A 21,616-nucleotide genomic window follows, 5' to 3' on the forward strand; every position below is an offset into this window, starting at 1 on the left:
GTTCCTAAACACAGTGCACCCGGCGCGGCTCCGGCTCCCCACTGTGGGCTCCCTAGGCCTCCCTGGGCGGCAAGTCCCGGCGGGCCTCAGGGCCTCTGCACCTGTTTCCTGGGAAAGCGTTTCTCTTTCCTGTCACCCTAGTGCTCACCGATACATGCCTTCGTCTTCCTTCAGGTGCTACCTACCACAAGCGAGCACACGTGCACATGCGCCGTCCTCACTCGACCACGTGGCCGGGAGGTGTCGCCTCCCCACCCCAGGTCGGCGTTCAGGAAGGCGCGGCGGCTCTGCGCAGGCGCGGCGCATCACGTGCCGCCCGCTCCGACTACAACTCCCAGAGACTACAACTCCCAGCGGGCAGCGGAGCGCTGGCTCGCGCAGGCCGCCGTGTTGGGCGGCAGCGGAAAGATGGCGGACGTGGCCGTGGGCAAGGACAAGTGCGGGGAGCAGCGGCTCGTGTCGCTGCCCCTGTCCCGCATCCGGGTCATCATGAAGAGTTCCCCCGAGGTGTCCAGCATCAACCAGGAAGCACTGGTGCTCACGGCCAAAGCCACGGTGAGGCGGAGTGAGGGGCGGGCGCCCTTAACCGCCCGCCCCGCTGGGCCCCGCGGCACTTCCGGGTCTCCTGCGGCCTCGGTCTCTCGCGCCCCGCTTCCTGCCCTCGCCAGCGCGCGCTCTAGCGCCCGAGCTGTCCCGCCATTCCCTGCGTGCCCTCACCACGCCCCCGGCTCTCCTGCTCGCCGCACCCCCTTCCGCTCCCATCGTGCCCTGCGCTCCTGCCGTCCCGCCCCCGCCGCGCCCTGCGTTTCCGCGCCCTCCACCGTTCCCCGGTCCCTGCTTGCCTAGAGTTGAACGTGCGGACCGTCGCGGGTGTCCACCACTCCTTGGCCCGGCCGCAAAGACTTGGGTCCCTCGGGTCGGAGGCAGCCCCCAAGGCTCTCCTTGTCCACGCCTAGGCGAGAGGGTCGGGTCGGCGACGTGTGCGGCCCCGCCGCCCCTCCTGGGCCCTGAGCGACTTGTGTCGACGAGCGCGGACCACAGCCTTCCCGTTCCCAGGCTGGGCCGAGTTTAAGTCACACGGCTAATTGCTTCAACTTTCTTAGGCGGCTTCCAGCCCCACTAACTCAGTGCGTGATGTTTGGCGGTGAAGGTCGGCTGGGGACGAGGAAGCGGAGGTCCGGGTTTTCCCCGTCGTGCCAGAGCTGGGCGTTTTTAGAGCCCAGCAAAATAGACATCCCTGGGTGTTCTTGTGAGGTGGCTCTCAAGATCTCCAGACACCAGAGGCCTGGGTGCTCGGCCCCTGGTAGGAAACGGTGTGGTACTCACATAAAGTCAATCACCTCCTTCTGTATACTTTGAAACCTGTAAACCACAGGGCAACTGCGATTGCATGTTCCCGTGAGATCTTGGGACTTTCATGTCTCCTGTTCAGTTTCATGGTTAATAATCAGGAACTTAGTTATGCAGTCACCTCTGTAATTTATTACTAACTGGACTGATGGATTAAAATCTGACCTTTGAGGAAAAAAGTCTCAGGTTGTTGATTTAAGGTGGCTTGAGGATTGTGGGTTAGTTCCCAACATAAAAGAGGTGTTTGGGCAACACAGGATATGTCCATTTTTAGTGTTTGATTCTATCTTTGCACAAGGGATTCAAATAGGAAGATAAAAATGTGTTCCTAATGCACAACTGTAAGAATGGAATCTTAACTAGAACATCATGCTACATGTATGTATGTCAAAATACACTATGCTCTCATGTATATCTAAAAAGTACAACAAAACAGTGTTTACAGATGGGCATGGTACTCCCAGGTACTCCCAAAGCTGAAGCCTGAGAATGGCAAGTTCAAGACCAGCCTGGGCAGTTCATTCAGACCCTTTCTCAAAAAGGATTAGGAGTGTCAGTGTAGACCTTTGCTTGTGTCAGGCCCAGGCATTCCTAAGTTGGATTAGGGGCTGTTTTGGAATTGAACCCAGAGCCACCTGCATGCTAGACAAGCACTCCACCCTATATAGAGTTTTTGAGAAGTCTTTTGCTACCTATTTTTACTGAAGAGATTGAGGCAGGAGGGTTGTGAGTTCAAAGCCAGCCTCAACAATGACAAGGCACTAAGCAACTCAGTGAGACCCTGTCTCTAAATAAAATACAAAATAGGGCTGGGATGTTGCTCAGTGGTCTAATGTCCCTGAGTTCAATCCCCAGTACACCCCACCCCCCACCAGAATAAAGAAAGTCCTGTGATTTTAAAAGCACACTTTGACCGTTTCATTTTATTTTAGGAGCTCTTTGTTCAGTACCTAGCCACCTATTCCTACAGACATGGCAGTGGAAAAGAAAAGAAAGCACTGACTTACAATGACTTAGCGAATACTGCAGAGGAATCGGACACTTTTCAGTTTCTTGCAGGTACTTAATCTCTGAAACATCTGGTTAAAGGATTCCTAATCATTAATCTTTTGTTGTTGTTTTAACCCTGGTTCTGCTTGCAGTGAATTAGATTAGATCCTTTGCTGCTTTCTTCACGAGCCACAGTTTATCATGATCTGGCACAGGGAGATATTTCTAGTCCTTTATGTTTGAAGACTACACATTTTTTAAAAAAAATTTTTAAATTATACATGGACACAATATCTTTATTTTGTTTATTCATTTTTATGTGGTGCTGAGGATCGATCCCAGTGCCTCACATGTGTGAGGCAAGCATTCTGCCACTGAGCCACAACCCCAGCCCCCTACACATTTTTGTTGCGAAATTTGTTTGTCCACCTAGAACAGTAATGAAGTCAATAAATGGGGAAGATGGTTTGCTGGATAGACCCTCAACCCCTGCCACTGAAAGGAAACTCAAAAACAGAAACTAATGCTTGCTTCTATGGAAGAGGCCCTAGCTAAAAAAAAAAGCTCAAGTCTGCCCTTGGTCTAGCCTTGCCCATCTCAGGTAGGTTGGGCAGGGTTGCTCACAAAACCAGCACATAGAAACAGCATGGTTTACCTGGGCACGGTGGCACACACCTGTAATTCCAGAGGCTGAGACAGTAGGATCTTGAGTTCAAAGCCAGCCTCTCAGCAAAAGCCAGGCACTAAGGAACTCAGGGAGACCCTGTCTCTAAGTATACAAAATAGGGTTGGGGATGTGGCTCAGGGGTTGAGCGTCCTGATCCAATCCCCAGTTACTGCTCCCCCCTACCAAAAGAAAAAAGAAAAACAGCATGGTTTGCTGCTGGTGGAGTGGGAGCAGGTCTGTAGCATTGCTAGTTTCCCTGATGATTTATTTCATCTTGTTTTGGAACCTGTTCTAGAGGTCAAAATAGGAACCAGTTTCTTTGATTTCAGTTTGTACTGTTCTATTCATAGTTTATCATAACCAGTTGCTGATGTCAGCTTTATGTTTTTAAGATATATTACCAAAGAAGATTTTAGCTAGTAAGTACCTGAAAATGCTTAAAGAGAAGAAGGAGGAGGATGAGGACGATGAAGGAAGTGATGATGATGAAGCGGAGTCCTAGACCAAGGAAGAAGGCTGCTAGAAATCACCTGGCCGGGACCCTCCTTGGTGACCCTCTTGCTCTGAAGCAATCAAATCACCATGTGGCTTTGGTCTCCCTTTCCAGAAATTTCCAGTACAGCATATTCCTTCATGACTAAAACTGAGCATCTCCTGCATCTACACCATGAAGAGCTGAAGGGAAAATAGTGCTACTGCGGTCTGACAGGCCACTCTGCAGCTGAAACCACTGTCCTTTCCTTTGAACTTGCAGACAGATTCTGACAAGCTTCTGGATAAGCTGTGGATTTATGATTTATATTCTGAAATTCTTATAAGAACTGGATTTAGTTTCAGCTAAATATGTAGTTTATAGTCATATGCTTCCTTTCAGTTATGTATTTTTATAAAATTTGACTATTTGTTCAAATTTTATTTTTTTATTGTAAAGAAATATACCTTTTCTTTTCTATTAAGGTCTGTACATATTTTTTACAGTAATGTGCTTTGTGGAACTAGTTTTAGGACTCATTTGTTCCAATCCTTTGCTTACTACCTGAAAGTTTTGTAAAATTTAAAAGCAAGCATTTCTTTATGGGGCTGTGGCTCAGCAGTGGGATTGATTCCCAGAACCAAAAAACAAAAACCCACTTTTATTCCCAAAGGTAAACTCCCAGATTATCAAATGAAATGCAGAAATACTGCCTCTGCCTTGGTATACTTTCCTTATAACCTACATCCAGTAAAATCGCCCTTTTTGGTTTCAAGTGTACGAATTTTGACAAATGTATGATTTGGGGGATTTTATTTAAGATAGGGTCTCATGTTGGCCAGGCTGGCCTTGAACTAGCAGCTGGAACTGTGGGCACCTACAACTGTACCAGCCACAAATGCAGATGTAGCCAGTCAATACACAGGATAGTTCCATCACCCAAAGGCTTACCCTGTGCTGCCTATAGTTGGTCTATCCCCTACCTTCTGTACCCTCTGGCAATAACTGACATTTCTGTGCCCACCCCCATTTTTGGTACCAAGGGCACTCAACTGCTGAGCCACATCCCCAGCCCTGTTTTTATATTTTAGAGACAGGTCTCACTGAGTTTGCTCTGCACCTAGTTGTTGAGGCAGGCTTTGAACTTGTAATCCTTCTACCTCAGCCTCCTGAGCCACTGGGATTACAGGCATGTGCCACCATACCTGGCTCCTCGTGTTTTAAGTATTTAGAAATCCACTTCTGTCGAGTAACCATCAGAGTTAAGACACAACACTTCTGTCACCCTCTGGACAATGCCCTCCTGGTCAATCCACCACTTTACCCTTGCAGCCTCTGAGCTGTTCCCAGTTGAAAACTTTCTGGAAAGGGCCAATAGCCACTGCTCAGCTCTATTATTATAGTAGGAAAGCAACCATAGATAATATGTTAAATGGAAAGTAATGACTATTTCTGGACCCTGAAATATGAATTTTCTATAATTTTCACATGTCATGAAATATTTGGATTTTTCTTTAACCAGTTAAAAAGGTAGGCTGGGTGTGGTGGCACATGTCTGTAATCTCCATAGCTCCAGAAGCTGAGGCAGGAGGATTGTGAGTTCAAAGCCAGCCTCAGCAACTTAGCAAGGCCCTCGGTAACTCAGTGAGACCCTGTGTCTAAATAAAACACAAAAACAGGCAGGAGATGTGGCTTAGTGGTTAAGCACCCCTGGATTCATTCCCCGGTACTAAAAAGTAAACAATTACTTTACATACTGTATAAAAGGTTTCCTCCTCATCTCTACAGCCTCCTTCCTCCTATCAAGTAATTTCATGAAGATTAACACCTTTTTTGTCATTAGTGGAAATGGAATTGAAATCCCAGACTAGACTTTTCGTTGAACCATGCAGCTTAAGAAGTAGCGTTTCCACAATGGGGAAGGTTCTCAGTTTAACATTCAAGGCCCATGAGACTGATCTCACTCTATTGTAGAACTTTTCTCCATTGACTTTCATTTCCTGCTGATACAGGCTGCTTATCCAAATAGAGCAAAAATGTCCACATGCAAGGAGTTCTTTGGAATCCTTTCCAAATTCATTTAACATTAACCATCATGCACTGCTTTTACATTTAGGTCACTCCAATCAGATTGTGACTGTCTCTAGCCATTCAATAAATGACAGTGAACAAGAGATTTTAATAGGTCAGGCCATAGTAAGTATATTGTAGATTGTGGGGCGCTGCCCTGAATGCCCCACACCTTCCAGTCCTGAAGCAGAAGGCTCTGACCAATCACTACATTCCTTACAGCTCAGATAGTAAGACGGGTCTTCAGGTGTGTCACCCTGAGATTGAGTTTTACTCACCTGTCCCTTGTAACCCTGCACCTTCTGACCTTTTTTGGTTAGAACTTTCTAAATAATAAGAGTCCCCCCAACAAAAGCCCACTTCCAAACGTGCTCACTCTCGCCAGCCTCTTTCTCTTGCTCTCCCTTTTGGGGAGCTTGAGGCCGAGAGTAGAGAAGCTGTCCTGAAGCATGTGTAAAGGTAATTTGTGTTTGTTTTATTTGGTGTCCCTGCAAACTCACTCAAGCGATCTGTGCCTGTGCAGGTTGGGGCCGCATAGATCTCTTATCAGTTTGAGTATTCTTTGGATTTTGACTAACATGATCCAGGGCTGGTGGGCACAAAGGTATTTTGTGGCTTTCTTCTTTTGGGTGGTACTAGGATTGAACCAAGGGGTGTTCTACTACTGGGCTATGCCGCCAGGCCATTTTGAGACAGGATCTGACTAAGTTGTCCATGCTAGACTTGAACTTGTGATCCTCCTGCCACAATCTCCCAAGTTGCTGGGGTTACAGGTGTATACCACCATGCCCAGATGTAGTTTTTTTACATTTAAGTAGTAGTAGTACAGGGTTCTAGATATGTTAAGAAATCACTACATCTTGACTTTGTTAAAAAATAAATAATAAAAAAGAAAAAGGAGACCAGAATGTCAAAAGTAATAATTAATTCAATAATGGATTATGGTAACTTAAATGACAAGACATGGCTTGTGGGCTGGGGCTTGGGCTCAGAGGTGGAGCACTTGTCTGGTACATGTAAAGCCCTGGATTTGATCCTCAGCACAACATAAAAATAAATAAAGGTCTAAAATAAAGTCTACCCACAACTAAAAATATTTAAAAAAAAAAATACAAAACACAAACCCAGTGGCCTGCTTTAGCAAAGCATATATCCTAGGGATTTTCAGCTGTTGGCTTTCTTAATCCAATCCTCTTTTTCTTTCCTAGCACCACCTATTCTTCAGTATAGATAGATAGATAGAAGTCAAAAACAGCCCACAATGAGACCACCAGGAATTTCAGAGCAGCATGGAGGTGTGTGAACAGCCAGTTCTTACCAGCAAGAAACAAGGACAGTTTGGGCCCCTTCACTTTGTCTTTCCTCCCTGGCTGCTGGTGTGGGACCACGTAGGTCTCCTGCATGCTGCGTTCACCCTCAGTCCTGTCCCGCTCGTCCCTAAGACTCAGGTCCTCAGGTAATGCTTGGCTCTGCCAAGTCCATTTTTCAAGGAAGAGCCCCCACAAGCTGTGTAAGAGGGCTCTGGACTTCCTCCCTCAAGGCCTGCTTCGACCTTGGAAATCGGACTCAGCACCTGTGCGCATGGCAGCGCCCAAAGACAGACTTCGTGAGTAACTGGAGATTGTTGGAAGAGGCAGCTGTAAATACGAGGAATTTTATTTAATTTTTGCTGACATACTATGAGGCAAAACAAAATCGACACCATACAAAATAACTTTATAAAATATCATTCACATCATATTTTATCAGATTTACAGCATTCTGTGCATGTTAGGGGTTATGTAAGGAGGTGAAAAAACACTATGCCAAACTTTTAATATTAGTTTATATACACACAGTAAGAAACAAAACAAGTAACTGTTAGGTTTTCCATGAATTTATTGCAAAAATAGTGCAAACTACTTAACCTAGTAAGCTGTAAAAACAAACTTGAAAGGACCCAGCTAAGCTTAAACACAACAGGTGCTCAGTGTCTCAGCATTTAGCTTTCTTCACCAGTTTGTCTTGTCCATCCAGACCACCCCCACCAGTTCAGCCTGGGGTGAGTGCAAGGGAATGAAGAAAGGCGCAGGCTGGCTCCTCAGAGGCCAGGCCGACCAGCTGCTGCCACCAGCAGCACTGTAGGGTCACGCACTTGCCCAATGGCGACTCTGTGAGGTCTGTGTTGAAAAACTAAAATGCCATGGTTTTCAACTTTGAGCTTAGAAATAAGGTCTCCAGCCTCTGATGACATGGAGAAGGGAATCGAGAGCAGCATGAACAGAAAGGATCCGCCACATTGCTGTCTGCCATGAACGTCGCACCCTTTCCTCAGGAGTGTCTGGGTACGGTACTCTAATGCAGGGCAACCTCTGAATCAGACATTGCAGTACGTTAAAAAAGGATACTATACCTTAAAAAAGGATACTATACCTCGACAAGAGAAACTTTGAATTTTCTTCCAACAGTCTATTGGGGTCCAAAAAGCATATATCTAAACAAAATAACCAAAGCAAGACAAAATGCTACATGTAAAAGCTAAAGAAACAAAATGCAGCATATGCAGGTTCTTTTTCTTGAGGTACCTATATAGATTTTAATCACCCCCCACCCCCGCCCCAAAGTACTCTTGTTAGGGGAAAACAAAATGCTTCCTGGCGAGCCAATTGTAGGGCATTTATTATTACCGAGAAAGTGCAACAACTCTGATCTTTATATGCAGCATACTAAAGGATGATTTACTCTTTATAAAATATAGCTTATGTATCAACCTGATGGAAGTTAAAAAATTAAAAAACATTTAAACTAGAATTATTATCTTTTTTTTTTTCTTGAGGTCCTACAGCAAAAAGCCTCCCAAATCAACTTTCAAAGTTTTGCCACTAAGGAATGTTGGTTCTTTTGTAAAATTCAGAGATCTCCTTAAAATAGTAAAACTATATACTACAGGAAAGATCCCTAACTTTTATTTCTTATTGTTATAAAATCAAATTCTTAAGACTCCAAAATATTGTGTTACCTCCAAAGAATTAAAAAAGATTGCCACAGTAGGAAAAGTCTAGAATTGTAAACTGCCAAATATAAAAGTGGAAAGTCATCGATCTCCTATCTGATTTTCTTACTCATCAGGAAGCCTTCCTAACTTTGGAAACCTGCCTCCAGACAGCCGTGAGCCCACCCTTCCTCTGCTCCTGGTCATCAGCACCTGCACTGGGTGGGCCAGGAGATGGACCAGCAGCAGTCCCTCTGCTGCTCATAAAGAAGCTCTTAGAGAATTCGCCAGAGGAAGAGGGGCATGAATGGCTACACAGCGATGAAGAAAGTACTTATGAGTCTTTTTTTTTTTTTTTTGGCCGCCCCTTCATTGGCACAGAAAATGAAGTGATAGCTTTAAATATATGCATAGAAGAATTTGGAATTTTTTTAAATGGTAAATTTGCTTTTAGACATAATTTTTTCCCTTTCCACAAGAGGGTAGTTGGGATTCTGATGTTCTGCAGCAGTTGGCTGGGAATCTATCAAATTCCATGGCCAATTGGGCTCTTCTCCCCATCTGCAATGTAATTCTATACTGATTTTTCAAATGCATTAGGGTTCAACATAAAAGGCACAAAATAAATAAAAATATTATTAAATAAACGGAAACTGTGATTTCAAGTTTCATGTGGAGTCAACATCTCACTGTTTGGTTACTTTTTCCAATTTAATTTGACAGACTTAGTAATAGCACCCAACTGTTTAACTGAGGTAGATCCACATTGTAAAGAAAGCTGGGTCCCCTCCATTTTATCTCTAAATTGAAGATGCTTTTACAAAACATAAATCCGTTTCAGTCGTATGCAGAAGCAATGACAGGTGGCACTACCTGAAGAAAGCTTATAGAACATGAGCAGGTTTGCAAGTAAGACCTACACCCAAATCGTACTCTCCAGTAGTATAAATAAATCTCAGACTGGAGGGGAAAAAAATCAAACATTTAAAAAACAACCCTGAAAAAGTCTCTAGACTTTCAGAACAGGTCTTTTGGACTGACTGCCACAGAAATGAACAACGGTCCATTTTCATCAAACAAGGGCAATAGCAGGGATGGGTTAGGGTGGGGTGGGGAGGGCGGTAATTACTAGATGCTTCCCTTTTTAACTTCAGAGAAAAACATTTGTTTATTTATGATATAGTGTATTGATTGGAGCAGTTTAAACTCACTCTGCCTATTATTTTTGCATACTCTGAATCTCACAAATTTAGTATCTAATTAAGGCTTAATTTAAAGTGGCATTACCGCCTAGCATCACGCAAACACTGGACACCCTCATGACACACAGAATGGTATCAAACCAAAGATAATGACATGAAGCCTCAGACTGGATTTAGCAGGTACTATAATTTTATAATTAATTATACAATCCATGTAGCAAATGAAAAATTATACAGAGAGGCCGACGGATATAAATAATGGTGTTTATACAGGAACTGTCAATTTACAAAACAGCACTGCATGGTTTCCATATTGCAAGCACAAGACATCTTCACGCAGATCCACCGTGCAGGGACGACCGAGTCCAGGACAATACATGGAGTACTACCTGAAGTGAGGCCTTTTAGCTGCTCGACTTCTTAGAAAACAGTAAACTTCAAATGTTCATAATACATTTTGATTCAAAATGTCTTCTAAAATGTGTTACTATTGGGTAAAATTAAGAAGGGGCAAGATCCATCATGGGACTTTTGAATTCATTTTTGGTTCTTTTTCAATTATTTTATAAAAATAAAATAAAACTAGAAAAATTGACAAAACTAAGGGCTAAAGCCCCTCAATACATATTAGGCAAGTGATCTTGAAGTGTACCGGAGGTATGGAAAGTCTGGATTTAGATACTACATTCTCTGCTTATATTTAATGAGCTCTTAGCCACTTTGCTGCACAGAAACTTACAATTATTCTCTTAAAACTTTTTTAAAAATAAAAAATTCACTTGCCTCTACAGTTATAAAACATGAATTCATACCTTTAACAACTATTAAAATCCACTATCAAACTCAGAACTTGAATTTCAGTTTAATGCTAAACTACATATTTTAGAATCTTAGTCACATGGGTCTATTTGGCTTTGAAGAGGAACCAGAATTGCTAATGAATCATCCTCTCTGCAGCCAGTGACTCTGCCAAGGGAAAGGCCTTTTCCATATATTTAAAAAAATAAACACGATGGATTCTGTCTCCAACCAAAACCAACAAGGTCATCCCTTGACAGGGAGGGGTGGTTTTCAGTTAGACCACTGACCAAGAAGCTGCTCAATACCTGGCTTGGAAAAACTAGAGATGAAACTGCTCGGGGAAGCGGAGCCCTCTGTGCACAGCTTAGGTGACACCAGGCCCAAGTAAATGGTGTCCCCGAAAGTCACAAAACAGCAACAACAAGATAAGAACAGAAGGACTGAAGAGCACCTTACGTCTGAGGACGTCACACACATTCACAAACACATGATTCCAACTTCTGTTTCAACAATCTACTTCCATTACAACAGATATTCTTGCTGAGTCACTAAGGGAACAAAACCATCAGGCTTTGCTGAGGGTCACGGTCAAGGCCTGACTAAGAGGTGGTCACACCAGTCTCCTAAAACCGCAGCAGAAGTGTGCTCCTCAGGGCGTAGGAGACGCTGGGGATGGGATGGCACCAGCAGCATCAGGTTGTAGCCTGGGGCTGAGGGTGGCAGCGCAGTAGCTGACTTGTCGGATGGCTCAGGCTTGCTCCCACTACAAACACAGCCCCAACACCACTCCAAAAGGACACTGAGAACCAGACTTCAAAGGCACAGAGTCTGGGACTGAGTTTCTAGACACGGGTAGAGATCGGAGGAAGACCTGGGGCCACCTGCCTCTTGGGTGGGGGCCTGCCCCACTCCACCCTACTCCACCCTTCAGACTGTTCTCACAATCTCCCGGGTGCCAAGGGGCCTTGGTCCTGTGCACACAGCTGGCTCTGCTGGGCAGCCTGCATCACACCCCTGCCCGCTGCCAATGGGTGGCGCAGGTGTTCTTGGGATCAACTCACTGGTTTTAAGGACCTTGAAATTATGGAAAGAATGAGAAGAGTTAATATTTGGTGTTTCAGCTTTACCTCAGAACTATCTAAATCCAAGGAGGTTTTAATAGGAGATGATACAGCCTCCTTTCACTGCCCCCACCAAAAGGGAGAGGGACAAGGTGAGGATTTAGCCCCCAGTCATACCACCAAGGGCTCTAGAGACCTAACATATCTGCATTTCTCACCGTAACCAATAAGAAAAGTGTCAGCAAAAGCACCAGTGGCCCTCAGTGCCTTCCTTCAGAATAAGCTTTCCCCCACACCTGGAGTGGGAGAAGCCACCTCTGCCTCCTGGAGTCACGTGCAGAGGCAGGCAGACAGATCCAAGTGCAGCGGGGGCTGGGGCTGTGCATTTCTCTCAAATGCCCTGCACTGGACTCTGGCTAAAAACCCAAGGCCAACACAGAGGAGTCAAGTAGCCAAGGAGGCCAGTCAGGAACGCCACTGGCACCCAACCTAAACACCCATGCTTCCTGGGGTAGAGAACAGTGTGAGGGCAGGATCCAAACATTCTTAGACTGTGAAGGACACTTAGCTCTTTCAGAATCGAAGCACCCCAGATGGTCCGAACCCCATCCCACCCCAACCACAGTGTTACAAGGCAGCTTCTCCAGGGAATGATGTATCAGGCCACTCAGGGTCAAAGCCACAGGAAGCACAGAGCCATCTCCACACCAGACACACACAGTGGTAAACCTGTCACCTGTCCCTCAAGAATTCCAAATCCAACCAATGGAGGAGGGGCTCTGGAGTGACTGCAAAGCTCCAAGACCAGAGACCATGAGGAACCTATAGAAAGAAGCGAGGCAGGCCAGGGACGCGACAGACCCACAGTGCAGGGCGTGGGGACGACATTGCTGAGAGCAGAGTGGGTCCTCACTTGAGGGCTACTCAAAGGAACTGGCACTCTGGGGCCAGACTTCCTGCAAGACAGCATGTAATAATCCCCAGGGTGGCCGGCAGGACCTTCCACTCGACCTATGGTCTTCTCAAAGGACCCTGGGTTGGAACAGATCATCTTACTCTTAACCCTTAGTTCCTTTATAAATAGGGAGTGACAGAAATCCAGGATCCTGCCCTATTTTGAAACTCTGCAACTATCTCAAAAGTGTCTCTTAAAAGAGAGCCGGTGTTAAAGCACCTTGGTGACTTTAGAGAGTGAGACTGGAGAGGAGAGCAGGCGGGGGGAAGCCATTGTTTACCTATTTATAAGCAAGCAGAAAAAACAAGTGCTGCTTCCCTTCAACAGGAAAGCACAGGAGGCAGGACAGAGCACCCCCAGCTCCATCACGCACGTGCCCTGCAGGGTGCTCCTCACGGCCTGGCAGAAGGCACTCCAACTGCTCAGGGAAGCCCTTCATTCCCTTTACACCTGGCCCCCCAGAGCACTAGACCCTCGCAGCTGGACAGCACTGAGAAGTCCCTGGTCCACTGCCACAGCAGAGGATGGGGGGCTGCCCTGGTCACAGTATGGCACACACATTTTCAAGCCAGAACTGAACAGAGAGATGTTCCAAATTCAGTTTACTCAGGCAACATTTTGGCTATTTTCAGTGTGGATAGCTACACTTAAGAGCAAATAAGAATCTACTGAGATTTCAGAGGTAGCTTTTTATCTGTATCTGTTTTAACTAAAAGGTATTTAGAAACCACCTTCTGTTAGTGACTTGGCTAAGCCAATACATTCACTTGAGACAATAAAATGGCAGGACACATCCACAGAAGCAAAGTGGGGGCAACATGATGGCACTGATGTGACACACACACACACACACACACACACACGCACGCACGCACGCACGACCCGTTTGGGTTTGAAAGCTCCTTTCTGTATCTGATACTGAGAAGCCTGACCACAGACACAATTATACATGGCAGCTGGAACATGTCCCTTGCATCCAGCAGAACACAATGTATGAGCAAGCACTGGGCTTCGGGTCTCTCTGGCATTAATGGATACAGCCACAAATGAAAGTCTGACATGACAGTGACCTTGTGGCTTTAAACAGACAGCTGGCCAAAGAGATACAAGAGAGGCCCCCATGGTCTGCTAATATGGGCCATGTAGATGCTTCTGCCCAAACTGTCAAAGGCTGAATGGAACAACAAAGAAGTACTTTGGGGAGCCATGACAAACAACAAAAAACTGAACAGACCAAGAAGTGTCCCAAAGGTTTACAGTCAGTCCTCTTAAGTTTGACTCTGCAGCCATCAGGAAAGCAGACGGAAACTTCCTGTCAGAGACACGAGAAAAGGAGGCTTGTCTGTCCTTCATGAATGGTCAAGACACGAGGCTAACAAGCAGGAAGCAGGGCAGAGGCCAGTCTGCACCACCCTAACACAACACTGAGACGTGAAGCGGCATCACTGAAGCCAAGCAGCGTCCATCCTGTCTTCACATCATTTCTGCTACTACGAGTCTATTTACAATCATTTCAAACAAGTACAGCAGATGCAAAGTTGGACACAATAAAAAGAAGTTGTCAAAAAATCAGTGCAATTACTTGAGCTGAAAAATTTTCCTTACAAAAGCGTCAACATGCATGTAACAGGGATACCCCCCCGCCCCGTGACAGAGTCACATGTGCACTGTGTCCACATGGAAACACGTCACAGCAATGAGACTGCTGGCATGGCAGCTGGAGAAGGGAGGGCTTGAAGTATAAATAAAACATGTGCATTCTGCAGGGGAGGCCTGTGAACACTGACGAGGATCTGTTTCTACTTATTATACATTCCTTTTCTCATGAGCACAGAGATGAGTCAAAGAGAGGTCACAGGGGAGCTTCTTATGGCTTGTCGGGGCCACTGGGATTGTCCACTGTCTAATTAGGTCAACATCTAAAGCACCTCCTAATGGAGCTGCCATAGGTGCAGGAGAATGCCCGTGAAGTCCCTTGGACCTGCCTGCCAGACCAGAGCCGCACTGAAAGGCCCACCCAGTTCCCGGGGCCCCTGCAACAAGCTGAGTGCTACCACGACCCTGGGCAGCCAGGAGCGGCCACCAACCCCCAGAGGCCCCTGACCCTCTGGTGTCCCACTGCATGGCACATGGCTGGTGTGCCCTTGACATATTGTATCAAATATATAATTTGACTGAAAAACTGCCTTGTAAAAATAAAATTTAAACCACCCGGCAGATCAATGTGAAAGCACACTGCTGCATATATTAAAAAAACAATTCATCCAGAAAAACTACATTTGTGGCTTTCAAAAATAAAATCATCCAGCAACCTTGAAGGTAAACATTAGGTCATTTATAAAAGTTGGGGAAAATGATTTCTACCATATCAGGTACCATGCACTGGAATACCCACATCAGCCAAATCAAACCAGAGCAGAAAGGAAAAAAAAAAAAAATAAATAGCAATATTTGCATTTAACAACAATAAAAACAACATACAACAATAATAAAACTCCCCCAATCCCGAATCCCGCTGCAGGAACTGAACCTAAAAGTTTTTTCTAATGAGCACTCAGTAATGGGGCAAGCAGGGCCCAGAGCACCAGCTTGCTCCCTGCGGGCAGCCACGCCTGCCCTGGGGAAGGGGGTGGGGGGCAGGCAGGAGAAGGCCTGGAGCCTCTGGCCAGGGCCACCTGGTGATATGGAGAAGACCAAGCAGACCCTAGAATGGATGCCAGAAAGTGTGTACACAGACTTCTCCACAGGAAACCCAGGCCAAGAGCAAGCAACTCCTTTCTAAAAGCACAGACACACCCAGTTATACAAAATTTTTCTGAGCGAGGAATCTGAGCTCACAACAACCAAGTGACAGGATGGTATCTTTGCTAATGTTACAGGGGGCTCTCCTTTAAATGGTCTCCTGTGCCTTGCATCACTTAGTATCACAGGGAGGAGCTGCTGAGCATGAGAGAGAGTGGTAAACGGGAGTTCACTAATGGTTTTTAAAAAGTGAGTATTTTAAAGTATACTAGGAAGAGTCCCAGGAAGAATCGTTGTTAATTGGCAGGCCTCTTCTAAAGAGATAGATCCCAGTTTTCCTTTTAGATGAATCCAGATTTCCACATTGTCATCTTCACATTCAGTTTGCTTAAAGCAAGGCACACCTTACTTAACAGTGGGGGGGGGGAAAAAGCCAGCGATTGAGCGGTCAGCCCTCAAATTTGAACATAAGCATAGGAGCCCCAGGGGGAAGGAGCCACCTGGGAGCCAGCTTCCTTGGGCACCAGTGTGGGCAGAGGCGGAGGGGCACCGCTCCTGGCTTCCACGTGAACGGGGTTGGACTCACGCTACTTACTGCACTGCCTCAAAACTTATGCCGATAATGGGGTTATTAAACAATTATTTACCTGAGAAATTGTGACTACAGCCATTTAAATTCTGAATCATCTGACATGTACAAGATATGCAGCTGACAAGTGGGGACATTTGGTCTGTTAATGCTTTTAGTTTTAATTAAAAGTTTTACAAAACAAGCAGAGGGTTATAAAAAGTACCCTTCTTCAAAGAAAACTTATCCTTCAAAGTGATCAAAACAAGACTAAACTAAAATACAACAAAACAAAACAAAACCCGGTCTGATTTCCTGCCAGCCTGTACTTTCTCACACCTCCTGGCTTTGCTGAGCAGGCCCTCCGTGCAGGTGCCCTGGGAGGAGGTCCTCAGAAGGCCTCCCCCTCCCCAGCTACGCCAGAGCTGGCAAGTGATACCTTAAAAAATGCAGATGCCCAGCCACTCCCCAGAACCTGATTCAGGCTGTTTGTTTGTAGACAGCTCAGAATCTGCATCTGAACCAGACCTGCCCTTCTCTGACACCCAGACCCTGTTGCAGAGGGTAGAGAGACACCTTTGGGAAACAAGGTTCCAAATGGCTCTAAGAATGGCTGAAACCAAACTTCAGATTCTAAAAATTTACTAGCCAAAACATTCCCTCTTCAGCTTCAGTATGCCTGGTGAGCTCAGCTCAGTGTATCTGTGTCCTTCTGGAAGCAGGAAAAAGTGCCACTTGCCAATAAGACAACAGGCAGCTGTAGTGCTTCTTAGAGCGGAGGCTGCTGTCACTTAAAAAGATTAAAAAAAGATACAGCAAGAAAAGACTAATGTCATTAGTAAGAGACCCACATGCACACACAGACACCCCCCACTGAGTACTCATCTTCACCGACCACAGCCACCTGTCACTGCCGCCAGCCCAGGCCCAGGGTCAGGATGCTCTGCCAGGGGCTCACCAACACTCCTACCACCTCTGGACTGAAGGACAGGAACAGGTGGGTGCCTACCTCAGCATGAGGCACCACCTTTGGGACCCTCACTCCACCGCAGTGCCAGAGGTAACGTCACATAGGGATGGGGAAGGGACATCGGCAGGGAGAGGGGAAACCTGCAGAGCACAAAGCAGCACAGGGGAGGCTTGTCCCCTTCTTTAAGGTCTACATGGAGCATGGGCATGATTCTCAGATTGCACACGAGGACAACAGGCCCATTCAGCACAAATAGCCACATCTGCTGTTACCTTTAAGCTGTCTGTGGCGTCACTCTTAGTGCAATGGTTTCTAGATTGGCAAACCCACATCTGGGGCCCTGGATGCAAATCCCAACAGAGCGTTCTGTGTCCTCTGCTGGCATCTCCATGGGCGATCCTCCCAGGGCAGGTTCCACTGCCCTGACTGCAGCCAGGAGAGAGCTACCGGCAGCAGCTTTCTGTCTGTCTCAGTGCATAGATCCTATGAAACTCGCCTAACAAGACTGCACGCAGGGAGAAGTGCACTCTGATACATGAACTTGTTTCCCAGCGATGGAAGAATAAATAAACTCCATTTGTGCTTCATCGGCTGAGCAACACATGGGGAGGAGGCAGAGGGAGGGTGGCGAGTGACTGGTGGACACGCCGTCCCTCCCGGAGGTACAGGCCACACAGTCCACACTGGGGGCAGATGGCTGTCACACAAAGTCAGTTGCATATTCCTGTACTTAAGCACTAAGAGCCACAAGAGGTGGCCTGTCTCCAGGCTCCAACACTCCTGATATGCAAAACAGGTCACAAGAAGCACCCCGTAGTCAACAAAAGGAAAACAGCATCTACCTATCACATTAATACTGCAAACCAGATATATATATTCTTCTCTTACATTAAAGACATAACAGTGAAAAAGGATTGTACTGTATTTCTCACCACAGACCCGTATTCTTTAGAAACTTTGGAAAATAAACGTCACAGTCCTATAGGACAAATCTTATGATTAGACTGTCGGTATATTGTCTTTCTTCTCTTTTTAAATAAATTGTTATTAAAATGGCACTTATCTGCCAATCTCTCTGGACATGTCACTGCTGTAAACACACGTGGCCCTCCTTCTGCCACTGTACCTCGGCTCACGCTATGGGAGGTAGACAACGGCAGAGCAAGACACACCTGTGGATGCCGCGCACGGCCACCTGCCCTTGGGGCTGAGCTTGTGCAGCCAGGCCACAAGCACACCACGCCTCTTGGAAATCAACTTCAGTGACAACATCAGAATGTTCAAGGCTTTAAAACCACAATGTTTTGTGTTGCTTTCACTCTCAGAACATTCACAGCTAGTTTGAGCCCATCAATTTCATAGAGAATTATGTGTTAAAAACAAGTAAATTGAATGACCAAATAAATTAAAAAATGTTTTAAAGCCCTGAGTTCATAGACTGGTTTTAGGATTTTTAGGAAACACGGGATTCTATTTTAATAAGCAGCTCATAGATTTTGGCAAACCATATTTCCTACGACAGTGGGGTCTCATACAGGTCTGCAGTTCAAAATCCAAGTTTGAAATCTGGGACGGAAGGCATTCTGGAAAATGGAGATCTGATAAAATCAATGACGTCTCATGTTGGATGCTGGCTGTCACGGAGGGCTGGGCGTCTGTTGGTCTGAGTGAGGCTGGTCTCGTGTGAATCCAACTTGGTGCACAATCGCTGGACACTAGACACGTCAAGCAAAGTACATGGTGCGCAGCGTGTCCTGATGGACCTGGACCGCCTTGGCCAGGGCCTGGTGGTCTCGCCCGTTGCTCTGCCCCGAGGTATGGCTCCCCTCAGCACTGCAGGGACACAGGAGGGAAAGAGAACAGCCTTTACTGGACAGACACTTGGGGAGGGGAGCAGTGTGCGCGGGCACACAGCTGATGAGTGGCTGCAAGGCTGCCATGTTGAGGGACCTGTGTGTTCAATGGGCCTAGGTGGCTGCTAGGATACCTGTCTATCAGAGGCAGTCCCTGCCACAATGGGCACAAGACTCACCTATCGTGTTCTTTGTCTACCAGGTGGTACCTGGCCCGGAAGGCCACCAGGTGGGCATAGTAGGCTGGCGCTGGGATGGACACAGAGCGTGTGCAGCGCACGTAGGTGTGACACAGCTGGTAGGTGAGAATCTGCAGCTCGTCAGAAGAGAAACGATTGTCATCCCAGAGGACATGGTAGTGGGACGGCCTGCTTGTCCCCTGAAAGCAGATTACAGGATGAAATATGCCAAATGCACTGTGAAATCTTCCCAAAGAAAATTGCAATGATGTTAAAGACAAAAAGCGATGACTGGCCCAGGTGGGCGTGTCCAGAAACGGAGACAGCAGGGTGCCAGCTCCCTGAGCCCACCATAAGGCTCCCCCCTAGAAAGTCTCTGGGCAGAAGAGAAGCCAGAGGCCTGAAAGTGAGGGTTCCCCTGTCAGGAGGGAAGCGGCGGGGGGTGGGGGGTGGGGGCAGGCACACAGCAGATAGAGGAGACATCTCAGAAACAGTGTGCTTTCACAGAGAAAGCTGTGGTGGGGGACGGGACCAACGGGACAGGCCATCTGCATCAGGAACTTGCATAGAGGCCTTCACATTCTCTACCTTTATTTTGTTCTTCTTTTTCCTTTCCTCATAAACAAGTTTCAAATCTGTAAAAACAGCCTCAGTTCTTAGGTCTAGAAAATGGGCTGCAGGTGGCCACACCCCAGGCTGCAGTCCTCCACCAGAGTGGTAAAGACAGTGTGGACTGAGGCAGGTCAGCTTCTCAATGGAAATGGCACTTTGGTGGCCACATGCATGTGTCCACCCTTGGCCAGATATGGGTCTTTTCCCCGAAGGAGCCTGACAGGGTCATAGGAGATGGCAACTGCATCTCCTGGTGCCAGCACTCCCCTGGAGCCTGCCCAACCAGCCAGCCCCCATGGAGGGGCTGCAAGGTCGGCCAGCCAGAGCTGCCTCTTCATGTGCCCTACTACAGCAGCTTCCTGGTGGCCGCGTGAACATTCAGGTCTCATTTTCTAGCTTGCTAAGCGCCATCCACAATCTAGCCTCTACCCCCTCAAGTGCCCTGGCACTCACAGCTCCTTCTGCCTGGACCTCACTTCCTTCAAAAGGGAACTCAGCTGGGGAAGCCCTGGTAGCCACTCCACATGGTCTACCCTAGCACCTCTGTGGTTCTTTCCTTCCAAGTGTCTGACACGGCCACAGTCTCCTGGGTCCCAGGTTAACTACCCATCTCTCATAGCCAGAGTGTGAGCCAGGGGCGGGGGGTGGGCAGACCCTTGTCCATGCCACTTCACCATGTCCCAGGGCTGATCAGAGCACAGGAGTTGGCCAATTGTGTGATGACATTGCAAATATCTCAAACTGTGTGAACGGGGCCCTCGGTCCTCACCTGGATGCCGGCATGACTACACAGGTAGAAGTCAAACTCCGTTGGGTGGGTGATTTTCGTGTCCACAGTTGTGCCTGCTGGAATGTTCCCACTCTTCCCAACCTGCAGCAACACAAGAGCCTCATCAGACAGGACACAAGGAGTAAGAAAGATAGTCCACACAGGCTTTCTGGCCAAAGCAAATCTTTACTTTTATTATTTATTTTTTGTGGTGCTGGGGATTGAACCTAGGGCCTTATGCATGCAAGGCAAGCACTTTACCAACTGAGCTATATCTCCAGCCCCGTGACAAATTTTCAAACTGCTTAATGCATGTGTTCAGAGGAAAGTGTGAAACTCCAGCCAGTATTAATAACTAGACTCGCTCTGTTTCTTCACCGTCACATCCTATAAGCTGCACAGGCCAAGTGCAGTCTTCACCGAACCATCTACTCTAAGAGGGTTTGGCACTGTCGGTGCCACTCTGATCTGGGGCCCAGGGGTACTGCCAGCAACATACTGAAGCAACATGCTATCAACATCCAAGCTGGTGCCCAGCCCGTCCATGTAGCACTCAAGGCAGGGAAGCAAAACCCTAAAAGCTGGCCAGGGCTCCCACGAGTGGCTGGCTCTTGGCCACCACTTGCTCTTAGTAACTTAGACTCTGTCTTGAAATACAAAGGGTTAGGTATGTATGTGCAAGGGCGAGAACATCTCCACACTTGGGATTAGCAAGCCAGCCTCAGAATGTAAACTAATCCCCCACCTCATTCCTGATCTCTGTCATGGTAAAAGAGTTTTCCTTGAAGGTTTGATAAATCTTACCTGCAAAACTCTCACTACACTCATAAATACACCAAGGAACTCCGTGTGTTCTGTCATACTTAAGATGATCTGTTACTGAAGGTTTGGAGAAACTTGCTTGTGAAGCTCTCTGGGCCAATACCTTAGAATGATCATATAGTGATCACATAAAGGGTCACGCTCCTATGCTTGGACAATGTGGAGTCTTACTAGGTCTATTTTCAAAGAGGCAGGTTTTGATTTTAATCTCCTGTCTTGCTTCTTTACTTTGTACTTATTTTCCATTCTGGGAAGGGGGAGAGGGTGTAGGTGTTTCCAGGAATAGTTGCCTACGGAGCCTTCTTGCTTCCTGGCAACGGAGACCTGGGGACTGAGGAGAGGAAGGAGCCCAGCCCCCGAGCTCTGCAGCTCTCCCTCGACTCCTGGGTCCTGGGGTCTCTTCTTTCCATTATGTCTTTATTCTCACTTTCTGTCATGGTTCTTGTTTCATACCCAATGCATCTAAGTCTACAGGCTGCACTGTTTTAGCTATACTGCACAGGTTTGATATGAAATCTTCTGGTTTTTGTTCATTTCTGAGTGCTCTGCAATTTCTATCTTC

The 21,616-nt window shown here is 46.7% G+C and overlaps 2 protein-coding genes across 2 annotated transcripts in view; one reads left to right on the plus strand and one right to left on the minus strand.

Annotated features, from left to right (window-relative positions):
* The first annotated feature begins 389 nt into the window (after positions 1-389).
* On the plus strand, positions 390-6,811 carry Chrac1 (chromatin accessibility complex subunit 1). The gene is made up of 3 exons (XM_076835626.2): positions 390-555; positions 2,283-2,409; positions 3,400-6,811. The coding sequence occupies exons 1-3, from the start codon at positions 409-411 to the stop codon at positions 3,507-3,509; spliced, it is 384 nt and encodes a 127-aa protein (XP_076691741.1). The 5' UTR covers positions 390-408; the 3' UTR covers positions 3,510-6,811.
* Positions 6,812-7,183: 372 nt separating this feature from the next.
* The window catches only part of Ago2 (argonaute RISC catalytic component 2), a 98,913-nt gene continuing 84,480 nt past the window's right edge, over positions 7,184-21,616 (minus strand). The window contains exons 17-19 of the mRNA XM_076836215.2: positions 20,233-20,334; positions 18,852-19,051; positions 7,184-18,652 (exon numbers count right to left, since the gene is read on the minus strand). Coding sequence (XP_076692330.1) covers positions 18,544-18,652; positions 18,852-19,051; positions 20,233-20,334 — 411 coding nt within the window. The 3' untranslated portion in view covers positions 7,184-18,543. The remainder of the gene's footprint in view (positions 18,653-18,851; positions 19,052-20,232; positions 20,335-21,616) is intronic.

The sequence above is a fragment of the Callospermophilus lateralis genome, chromosome 16 (genome assembly GCF_048772815.1).
Source record: "Callospermophilus lateralis isolate mCalLat2 chromosome 16, mCalLat2.hap1, whole genome shotgun sequence".
NCBI lineage: Eukaryota > Metazoa > Chordata > Mammalia > Rodentia > Sciuridae > Callospermophilus > Callospermophilus lateralis.